The 11,385-nt window shown below is 53.0% G+C and overlaps 1 protein-coding gene across 1 annotated transcript; it reads left to right on the forward strand.

Annotated features, from left to right (window-relative positions):
- The first annotated feature begins 7,220 nt into the window (after positions 1–7,220).
- On the forward strand, positions 7,221–7,768 carry SMIM33 (small integral membrane protein 33). Its single transcript, XM_044443020.1, has one exon. It carries the CDS (start codon positions 7,270–7,272, stop codon positions 7,657–7,659), a length of 390 nt encoding a protein of 129 aa, XP_044298955.1. The 5' UTR covers positions 7,221–7,269; the 3' UTR covers positions 7,660–7,768.
- The last annotated feature ends 3,617 nt before the right edge of the window (positions 7,769–11,385 follow it).

Here is an 11,385-nt window from a genome sequence, read left to right on the forward strand (position 1 = left end):
AAGGGGTTAGAACCACAGGAGGTTCAGGTTCCAGCCCCCATTTGGCCACGAAGCTGTGAACTGAGGTTCCTCCTTTGAGCTGTTAAGAGCCACAGGCTGTTTTCCTCGCAAAACATTATGTATTGCTCTCAAGTAGAAATCATCCAGAAGGGACCTCTGAGCATGCACAGAGTGCTTGAGCCCAGTCTAGTGTTTTCCTCCAGGAATGCTCCTTACAAGCATGTGTGGACTTCATCCCCTTGGGAGGAGCTTTCGGAAGGTGGGCCTGTCTCCTGTCCATGTTTTGGGCTTCCATCTCTGCTGACACCTCGCCACAGGTTCAAGAGGAGGGGGGGACTGTTCTGCACCTGAGAACCCCTCATCCCCAGAGGGCCCTCCCACTGGCTGTACATCTTGGCCGTTCCCAGGCACTGCCTGGCTCAGCGAAGCGCCCGGCCTTGAGATAATCACCTCCATCCCAGAATCCTGACCTGGCCCATCCTGCCCGATCTCACTGGAAGTAGCTTTGCATTCCACTCTCAAAAATCCCCGGGATGCGGCCAGCAGTCCCGGTCTCCCAACAACCACCTCAAAGAGAGAAAGTGAGAATAACAGTGTTGTGAGCTGCTGTGGGTTCCTTGGAAGAAATAAGGAAATAAGGAGCGTGGCCTTTTCAGGAGTGGCCTCTGGACTTTGGAATGAGCTCCCCAGGGAGGTTTGCGAGCTGCCCTCTTTATATCCTTCTTAGCACCAGGCAAGGACCTTTTTATTTCGCTGGTATTTCAATTGCTAGTTTGGTTTCAATGGTCTGTATTTAATACAGAATGTGGTGTGAATTTGGATCATAGATTCTGTTAGGTTAAGATGTGATAGAGGCGCTTTTTATTGCTATCTGATTATGTGTAATGTTTAATGTTTCATCTTGTTTTGATAAAAACATTTTAGGTTCGAATTGGTGCAGTGCAGGGTCACAAGACTGGTAGCTGGGTTGGGAGGGAGATACTGAGGGAGCCGGGTCTCTTCAGCCTGGAGAAGAGGAGACCCAGAGGGGATCTGTTGGCGACATCCAGGTATGTGAGGGGGTGTCACACGGAGGTGGGCAGAGCCCTGTTCTCCCCTGCAGAGGAAGGCAGGACTTGTCCCAGTGGGGACAAGGAACCAGGCTTCAGGCTGGATGTCAGGAAGTATTTCCTGATGGTTAGGACCCCTGGATATGGAATGGGCTTTCAAGGGAGGTGGTGGAGGCCCCATCAGTGAAAGACTGGACAACCACATGTTGGGGATTACATGAGCGGAGCTGGCTGGAGCCGGGGGTCAGACTAGATGGCCCGGAGACCCCTCCTGACTCACTTTCTTTCTATGTTTTTACATTTTACAAGGCTTTATATCTGTAACCCGCCCAGGGAGCTAATGGGCAGTGGGGCTGAAAATCAAATCAAACCCAATAAAATAAATAAAAGTAGTGGCAGATTAATAAAATAAATGAATAAGACACAGAAATGGCACCGACAAAAGGTTGGTGGCATGCATTGTGGAATGCGGACGCCCGTCTATGGTGCCATGTACAGGACTTCAATCTGCGATCTTCAACATACGTTTCCAACATCAGCAAAGGGTTCCCCGGGAATTTACCGGTGCCCGGTGCCCGCTAATTTGACGGCGAGGTGAGTTTCACATCCGTTCTCTGAATTTCATTGGTGACTGCTAAGGCTGTCAAAACCCGCCAGAGCGCTGGAGCATCTGTGATCTGCCAAATGCCAAGTTATCGGCATTTCCTTCCCAGATGGGGCTTAATCTCCGCATTTCTAGATTAAGGCTTTGCTCTGACTGAAACGCAAGCAAATCCCACTGCAGCCAGTCATCAAATGGCACCAGCTCTCCGTTAAGCCGTGCAGCCCCAAGCGAAGGGCGGCTTTGTCTGCAGGGCAGGTTCGCTGCCGATCTTCCCCGGAGCCAGTCCCAAGGTGAGCGATCAGGTGGGGTGGGACGGGGTCTCAAACTCGCGGCCCGCGGGCCAATTGCCGGGACGGGCGGGCCACGGGGGAGGGGCCCTGTGGCCTTCCAAGCGCCGGCGGCACCTGGGCCGGCCGCAGGATGAGCGGCCCACCACCACCGCGGTGGTGGGATACTTGCTGCGGCCCAGCCTCACCCAGACTCTACTTCCGGCGGCCCCCAGGTCAGCTGAGTCTGAGACCCCTGGGCTAGGGTGTCTCCACATTCCAGGAGAAACCCCCAATTCCATGTTCGGGTCAGCAGAGATATGGGAGGGAAGGCCACGATCCGAGGACTGTTGGCTGCGGATGGCATCACTGCTGGCTCAAAAGGAGCACAGACACCCCCAGTTTGGATTGCCTGGAAACGGGGCTGCGGCGTTTGAGCAACCTGGCTCTTGGGCGGGTCATCCTCATGCCTGGAAGTACTTTTTCAGCAGCGGGACAGTCTCCCGGGTTTCCACAGCCCCTGAAGCACCAAAGACGGCCCCCTCCTCTGGCCCCCGACCCGGTACCCCAGACCCGGCTCTGTCCCCACCCTGCCTGCAGGGCCATCGCTGTTGCTCTTCAGCATGCGCTCTCCGGATCGGATCCTCAGGACAGCGCAAGCCGGGCCTCCCTTTCCCAGCAGGAGAGATCGCGCCGCGCTGCTTTCAGTTTTCTTTCTCTCCTTCCTTCCTTCCAACAAAACTGCCTGTAATAATGGCTCGTTATTTTCCGGCTGGGAAAAACATGAAAATTCAGCGACCGGGGTGCGAACGGGACTTGCCCGCTTGGTGGACCTGCCCTGTGGCCGCAGGGGCGCCACCGCCCCTCCGTTTGCTCCCCACGCATGACACCTGCGCATGTTTCCGCAGGTTTTTTTTTAAAGGCTAGCAACCTGCGGCGCCGGGAGCAGGAAGTGCTCCGAAAAGCAGCCCAGGAGAGCGTGCGTGCGTGCGTGGCACTCGCCAATTCCTCTTTCTGGGGCGAGCGCGCTGCCGGTTCCGCGCTTCCCGCGCACGGCCCCCCTGCGCGGCATCTGCGCTCGCCCGGCTGGATGCCCCCAGAGACCGCGCAAGAGGTCGAAGGAGACGCCGGCTTGGGAGAGCCCCAGGTTTGCAGAGACGCGGAAAAATCCTTGCGGGAAGCCCCGCGGGTGGGGGAAACGGGATGCCCCCCCTCCCCGCTGCGCGCCCGCTTTGCCCGGGTACCTGTTCCCACGTTCTTTCCTTGACCTTTCAGCTTTCCTGCTCCAGAGGCGCAAGGAGCCGCGCGGACCTCCCCGACCCGTCCCCGGGAAAGCAGGCGCGGATCCACGGTGAGTGCGCAGCGGCATCCTTCCGCAGCAGCCGCGGCCCCTCGCCAGGCTCGCCGTCCGCCGCAGCAGCGTGCGCGTGTGGATGGCGTTGCGCGCCCCGCTCTTCCCCGGGCGGCTGGCTCCCTTTCCCCTTTGGGCGAGAGCGCCCGGGAGGCTTCGGCGCCGGCACAGGGGCCGCTTGGCCGGCGAGAAGCCCCGGCGGGCGCGGAGGCGAAGAGGCGCGCCTGGAAGCCCTGCGCGCCCCGTGCGCGCCCCCCCTCCGTGGCCCTCGGCGCTGCTGGCGTCCCCGGCCCGCGGGGTGGCGCGGCTGCGGAGCGGCGCTGGGCTCGCCCGGCTCCCGGCTCCTCCGCGGTGCCCAGCGCGCAGGCAGGCTGCGCCCTGCAGGGGGGCCGTGCCCCTCGCCTCGGCCAGTAGCCCCCGTGCCCAGAAGCCCCTCCCAGGTCGAGCTGGTCCTTCTCCAGGAACCCGCGACAGAGCCCCCCGCCCGTGCCTGGTGGGCGCGGCCCTGAGGGGTCCGCACAGCGGCGTGGAGAAGGTCCCGGCCCTGGTGGGGGGAGGGGGAGACTGGCTTCCCCTGCCCCGTCGGTGGGTCTCCACATGGCCACGGATCTCCCCGGTGTTGCCAGAAAAGGTTCCCGTCATTCCTCCTTTTCAGGAAAGGGTTCCTACGGGTGCCTGCGGCCAGTCCACGCCCGGAGCGGCGCTCTCGCTCTCTTCCTTCAGCCCACGTTCCCACGCTCTGTGTTAGCAACACCATCGTGGGCATCGATAAAAAAATGCGGGCCAGCAAAAACCAACTAAGACACAATCGTGTGTATCACTGCCTTAAATCACCCTTTTTTGCCATGTTTTATGTAGACAAAGGCAAGGGTAAAATCATACCTGAGGAGGAGTCTTGATGCGCTCCGTCAAGACACAACTGCTCACAGTCACACCAGCTGTGTGAATCTGGGTGTGCGGTGGGGGGAGCTGCAAGGGAGCAAAAGAAATCAAAAGCTGTGGCGAGCAAGCGCGCCTGTGTGGGCTGCATACAAAAGACGCAACCGGAACAAGGGAGAATCTCCAATGGCTCAGTTCCAGTCGAAAACAGAACCCGAAAATGCAGAATTCCAAATTCCAAGAGAGCTACCACATGAGGAGAAATTCGGAACTATCCCCCTTTATTTGCCTGCTCATACAGCTCACAACTTTTAGTAGGAAATCCAGGCAGTAAACCACGAGGAAGGCAGCTCTGCATGGGCCTTCACACGGTCAGGCTGTGCTCACACCTTGATCATAGGAAGGCTCCAGGGCAGCCCCAGCGTCCGTGAGCAGCCTAGGAAGACACACCGCCGGTCCTGGAGCACAGCTACCAGTTGGTGCTGAGGAGGCTGAGCTTGGTGTGCCGACAGTTTGATCTCTGAGAAGGCAGCTTTCTCTGCTCCCGAGTCTGGAAATTAAAAGAGAAAAGAAACCGTTCTCTTATTTTAATTCTGTAAACTGTCACGAGATTCCTGGAAGAAATGTGCATACAGAAAAGTTTTCAATAAATAATACAATAAGATGGAGAGTAGAGGATCACTCACTCATAAGCTAGTATTGCCCAAGAAGCTAAAATTAATTTAGAATCTAGAATCCAGGGAGACATTCTCATGCCTGTTGTGTTGTTAGTCGCGAAGTCATGTCCGACCCGTCGCGACCCCGTGGACAACACTCCTCCAGGCCTTCCTGTCCTCCTCCATCCCCGGCGTCCACCCAAGCTCACACCGACTGCTTCAGTGACTCCATCCAGCCACCTCATCCTCTGCCGTCCCCTTCTTCTTTTGCCATTTATTGTTCCCAGCATCAGTCCTTCCTTCTTATTAGGTGGCCAAAGCATTTGAGTTTCATCTTCAGGATCTGGCCTTCTAAAGGGCAGTCGGGGTTGATCTCCTCTAGGACTGACTGGTTTGATCGCCTTGCGGTCCAGGGGACTTGCAGGAGTCTCCTCCAGCACCACAATTCAAAGGCCTCAGTCCTTTGGCGCTCAGCCTTCCTTATGGTCCAACTTTCACAGCCACGCATTGCAACTGGGAAAACCATAGCCTTGACTATACGCACTTTTGTTGGCAGGGTGATGTCTCTGCTTTTTAGTATGCTGTCTAGATTTGCCATAGCTTTCCTCCCCAGGAGCAAGTGCCTTTTAATTTTTTGGCTGCAGTCCCCATCTGCGGTGATCTTGGAGCCCAGAAAAATAAAATCTGTCACTACCTCCATTTCTTCCCCATCTATTTGCCAGGAAGTGAGAGGACTGGATGCCATGATCTTCATTTTCTTAATGTTGAGTTTCAAGCCAACTTTTGCACTCTCCTCCTTCACTCACATCAAGAGGCTCTTTAGTTCCTCTTCACTTTCTGCCAAGAGAGTGGTATCATCTGCATATCTGAGGTTGTTGATATTTCTCCCAGCAATCTTAATTCCAACTGCTGATTCATCTAGCCCCGCCTTTCTCATGATGTGCTCTGCATAGAAGTTAAACAGGCAGGGCGACAGTATACAGCCTTGCCGAACTCCTTTCTCAATTTTGAACCAATCAGTGGTTCCGTGCCCAGTTCTCACTGTTGCTTCTTGACCCGCATACAGGTTTCTCAAGAGATAAATAAGATGGTCTGGGACTCCCATTTCTTTAAGGACTTGCCACAATTTGTTGTGAACCACACAATCAAAGGCTTTAGCATAGTCAATGAAGCAGAAGTAGATGTTTTTCTGGAACTCCCTAGCTTTCTCCATGATCCAGCACATGTTGGCCATTTATCTCTAGTTCCTCTGCCTCTTTGAAATCCTGCCTGTACTTCTGGTAGTTCTCGGTCCACATACTGCTGGAGCCTAGCCTGTAGGATTTTGAGCATCACTTTGCTAGCATCTGAAATGAGTGCAATAGTTTGAACATTCTTTGGCATTGCCCTTCTTAGGAATTGGAATATAAACTGACCTTTTCCAATCCTGTGGCCACTTCCGAGTTTTCCAAATTTGCTGGCATATGGAGTGTAGCACTTTTACTGCATCGTCTTTTAGGATTTTGAATAGCTCAGCTGGAATACTGTCACCTCCACTAGCTTTGTTGTTGCTCAGACTTCCTAAGGCCCATTTGACTTCACATTCCAGAATGTCTGGCTCGAGGTCAGTGACCACCCCATCGTGGTTATCAGGGACGTTAAGCTCTTCCTTGAATAGTTCTTCTGTGTAATCTTGCCACCTCTTCTTAATCTCTTCTGCCTCAGTTCGGTCCCTGCCATTTTGGTCTTTTATCATGCCCATCTTTGCATGAAATGTTCCCTTCATATCTCCAATTTTCTTGAAGAGATCTCTGGTCCTCCCTATTCTATTGTTTTCTTCTATTTCTTTGCACTGTTCATTTAAGAAGGCATTCTTACCTCTTATGCCCGTTGTAGTCCAGGTCAAATTTGAAGCGCTTGTTCTGACATATAAAACCCTACATGGCTTAGGGCTTGGCTTCCTAAAGGACCCTCTGCTCCCATGTATATCCAGCCACCAATTAAGATCTGGGCAGGAGGTCCTTCCAAAGAGTCGTCCCTCAAGGACACATTATTCTTTTCGGCCCCAGGCAAAAACCTTTTTATGTTCCCATAATTTTAATATTTAATTGGTTTTAAGCTGGGCTTTATTTATTGGAAATTGGAGGCTGTGCATTATTTTGCTTTATTTTGTCTTGCTTTTATTATAAACCCTCCTGAGATGCTTGTGGTGGATGGTATATAAAAGCATTTCATAACTAACTAAATACAATCAGGAGATAAAGGGGACGGTGGCTGCCCCTTGACTCTCAAGCAGATCTAAAAGGCCTTGATAATAAGCAGTTGTGAAGTGTCAAAGCTTCGAAGAATTCGGGGAGAATTTTTAGCAGCTCTCAACTGGGAACAGACACTGCACTGTCTGCCACTCCTTTGTACTTCCCCCTTTATATTTCTCAACCACCGTTCTTCCTCACAGGGCCATCCTCTTCCTCCCTGGCCTTCAGCGATGAATTTCTCCATTGCCAGCAACCCCCTGAAGCAGTACGAAGTCCAGGGTTTCGCAGATTTCACCCCAGGCTCTGCCACGAAAGGGAAAGGAGATGGCCTTGCCGTGGTCTCCATCATCGTGGCAGCTTTCGTCTTCCTCGCTGTTATCATCGTCTTGGCCGTGCATTATGGTCCACAGCTGCGAACCGTCCAAATCACCCTCCGCCATGAGCCCATGCCCCAGGACTTGGACAACGGGGTGCACCTCACGGAGTGGAAGAAGCTGGATTCCCAGCGAAAATGCCCTGCACAGTCCACGCTGCCCCTGGAAAGGAACAGCAACGCTGCCGGCCCAAACATTTGGAGCAGCAGCCAAGAGCCAAATGTCATAGAGGTCACTTACCTGTGAAGAGGGAGCTGAGGGTTTCCTGTGATCCTGCAGGGGATTTTGCCAGACCGGATTCTGGTATCGCAAAGGGGATAAGAGAGAACCCACATTTGCACCTTTCCAGGCCATTCACATGCACTATCTTTTAGATGCAGATTTAGAAACAACCATTTAAAATAAAAATGCAGATGCTTGCACGGTAGTGTGGAGAGTTGACCCAGGGGCTGTCCGGGCTCGGCACGGGTGCCCTCCGGGTTGCTCTTGCTCTCCCTTCTCCGGGTTCTTGGTCTTTAAAGTGGACTGGGCAAGAGGACAGTCCTCTGCCAAGTAGGCCACCAGACCCTTCCCTTCTTGCCCCCAGCACCAAAGTATCAGGCAGTCCCCCACAACGCGGATCTTGACCGATCCTTCACAGCTTACAAGAGCACGCAACCTCGCCCCCCCCCCCCGAGAGATCACCCCCTGCTCATGCAAAGGGCGAAGGGCCCAAGCTGGGAACCTCGCCCAGCCCCTCCCTTCCACTCAGGCCATGGCCTCCACCCTTTGGGTCTTGGTCAGTTCGCGGGGCTCTTATTCCCAAAGCATTTCACAGGTGACCTCGCTCCCATGCCAGCGCGGTCGCTCTCATTCTTTGCTGCCCCAACATGAAATGAGGTGGCCCTTCCCAAGGGGGAGCCCTGACGGTGCGGCCATCCACCTGTCCGGCGACACACTGGCCTGCGTGGCTGACAGCACATACCAGGGGGGAGCGGTTGGCCAGGCCGTTGGGCTGCTAGTTGCTGCTCCAGCTCAAGAGACGGGAAGGATCCAGCCCCTATAGGAGGGCGGCTGTGGGACCACTCTTTTCTACGTCCTTCCCGGCCCTGGGCCTGTTCCGGATCTGGGTGAGCTTCAGCCTGGCGTTCGGAGCACACAGGATGGTGGTGGGTGAACAGCTGGTCAGCACGGAGGTGCGAATTCGACCGTGGAGTTGCTGCCCCTGGAGGTTCTGATTTGCCATCATGGGGGTGTGTTGAACAATTTTAATCAACACAACACAGACGCTAGTCTCCTAACTGGAGCATGTAGACTTGATCATAATTTGCTCTTTTCCCCACCTTGTGTTTTGGTATTTGATCAGATTTATTTATTATCAGATTTAGCTGCATCGATGCATAATTTCTAGTTCTTTCATTAGCCATTGCCGAGACCTTCCTCCTACCGGAGGGCGGGAATAAACAGCTGGGCAGGGGCTGCTAAGTGGTGGGCCCCTTCGATGCACCAGCCAGTTCGGTTCCAGTCACCTCCAGATTATCTGAGCGATATCCCTGCTGGAAACTCAGGAGCAGCGATGCTCCTCGGCTTAGATAATATTCTGCCGCTTCTTACGCATAATCATACACGCAGTACTATGTGTTTCAAAAGTACGCCAGGTGTGTTAGCTATCGAAGGAACCCTCACGAGAACGCAGGGTGGGACAGTAGTGTCGTCTCCGGATACTTCCATCTGAAGCCGGCAGTTCTGCTTCCCCGATGCAGGAAGGCTCGGAGATTGGCTTGTGCTGGTTTCTTTTTGTAATGGTGCTTTCTTTAGGGATGGCCGAAGCCAGCGTTCTTAGGCTTTTGAGTACAAGGAAGCCCTTCTTATCATGAAACCTCAAACCCCCCGTGAGATCATGGAGAGACCGTGAGATCCAACAGCCCTCAGCACCGATTATCCATGAAAATGTGATCCAAGTAAGGATCCTAAATCATTGTCTGAAAGGGTTGCAGATGCGTTGGTAGCTGTATGTTTGCTCGCTCGCTCGCTCACAACTTCCATTCAGTAGCCATAATCATAATAAAAGTATATGTCTAATGGGTCTTCTGGAAGAAAGAATTCAGATGGTTCTTTGTTGGATCCAGTGACAACTAGCAGGCTTGTTAAAGAGCGCTATTAGTGGACAGTAGGAAAGAGATGTATGTATCTTATGAATCTTACAAAGAGAAGGTTAGGTAGACTATGATGCTTATGTCCCTTCTGCAATGAGGAGATCCGTAAAGAAATGGCAAAACCCCGTCCAGCTTCTTCTGCAGCTGGCTCTGTACATTTCCTAACATTAAAGAGATTTTCCGGTGTTTACCGTAATCACATCTGTGCCAATCGAACTAGACAAAATTAGTAAGTTTTGTCCGTAACAAATGGGTGAAGAATCTTAGAAGGCGCATCTTGGAAATTTCCATCTGAGGCAGTTGACTCTGGTGAGGCCTATTTGGTCCTGAACAGCACTTTCAAGCTGACCGAAGTCCCACCGGAGAACACCTCCTTCAAACTCACCGAAACACCAAAAAGGGGCACTGAGCATCTTAGCAAACAGCTGAGGGGCCTCCGGACATTGAGATGACGTTGTAGAAGACCTGAGAGCAACTGAGTCAGCAAGTTTCTCAGAGGAAACTCTCGATCTTGAGACTCATGGACACTGGACACCAGGCGAGGCCCGGTTCTGATGGGGAACCAGGACTATACAAAGATGGCTAAGGCAAGGAGGGGGTGCGTCAGTGTCTCCCCACAATCACAGTTGTCTCCCGGCATCCTTCCTTCCCCACCAACACCTGTGCAGCTCCTTGGTACACCTCGAGAGAGCCATTGTCCCATCTCTTTTCAAAAGCCAGGATTCATGGACTTTTAGGAGAGCCCTGATCTTCACGAACAGCCCAGGACAGTTCCTGTCTGGGCAGTTTTATCATCTTACTATTCCATTTCAATTGGCTTTCCATTTCTAAATAGATCTCTAATTCTACACATTCCCATTTCCTTCCACAAAGTCAACTCTGCATATTTACCTTGACAGGTAAATTTGGCGTGATGCAAAATAGGGCATCCTGGAGACAGAGCGGGAGCTAACACTTCCACGTGCATATTAAGGCCGTATTTGAACCAATTTGCTAATGAAAGGATCGTGTTTGTTCAGATTATTGCTTAAAAGCTCTAGGATGAAAAATAAGAGGCGGCCAGGTTCATTCCCTCAGATCCTTCCATACGAGCAGCCGATCGCTCTGCTGAGACGGGAGCAGGCGCAGCTGCGCCACCAGGGTTTGCACACTCTTTGCACGTGCAAAGCTTGCTTGCGGAGGAGAGCGAGCCTGCAAATGCCGTCTCTTCTCTTTCAAAAAGGGAGAGTGAGCACAGATTAGGACGCGGCCATCTGTTCAGGCATCCAACCAATCCCCCGGGGAGTTAATCTTTTATTTTTGCTCTGATGAGCCAGATGTTCTTCACTGGTACAAAGGAAAATATCTCTCTGAAGAAGCATCTTTTTCCAGGAGGACCCTCCAAGTACCCCGAGAAAGCGACTTGCCGGGGTGGGGAATAATATTGGGTCAGTCGGAGTGTCTTTGAGGATGGCTCCAGGCAGACAGTACTGCAATAGTAATCGATTCCAGAGCTCACTGGGCCGAATCCCTCTCGAGGGGGGCCCCCAGCGACCTCAGCTGTGCACATTCCCACTTCACACCCAGCAGCAAGCGATGACTGCAGGATCGCTGGGCCACAGGACTAAAAAAGGGCCAGACTGAAAGCAAAGCATCTCGGATGTGGCGTAAGAAAACATGCCTCGCTGGATTCAGAGGAAAAGACACCGGGAAAGCCCTTTGGAGAAGAGTCAGCTTCTTTGAGATGAAAGGGCGACAGGGGAGCGAGAGACCCGTTTCATGGACAGGCAAACTGAGGAAGCAATGACTACGAGAGAGAGAGAGAGAGAGAGAGAGAGAGAGAGAGAGAGAGAGAGAG

This window comes from Varanus komodoensis, unplaced genomic scaffold (genome assembly GCF_004798865.1).
Source record: "Varanus komodoensis strain SLA01 unplaced genomic scaffold, ASM479886v1 scaffold40, whole genome shotgun sequence".
Taxonomy (NCBI): domain Eukaryota; kingdom Metazoa; phylum Chordata; class Lepidosauria; order Squamata; family Varanidae; genus Varanus; species Varanus komodoensis.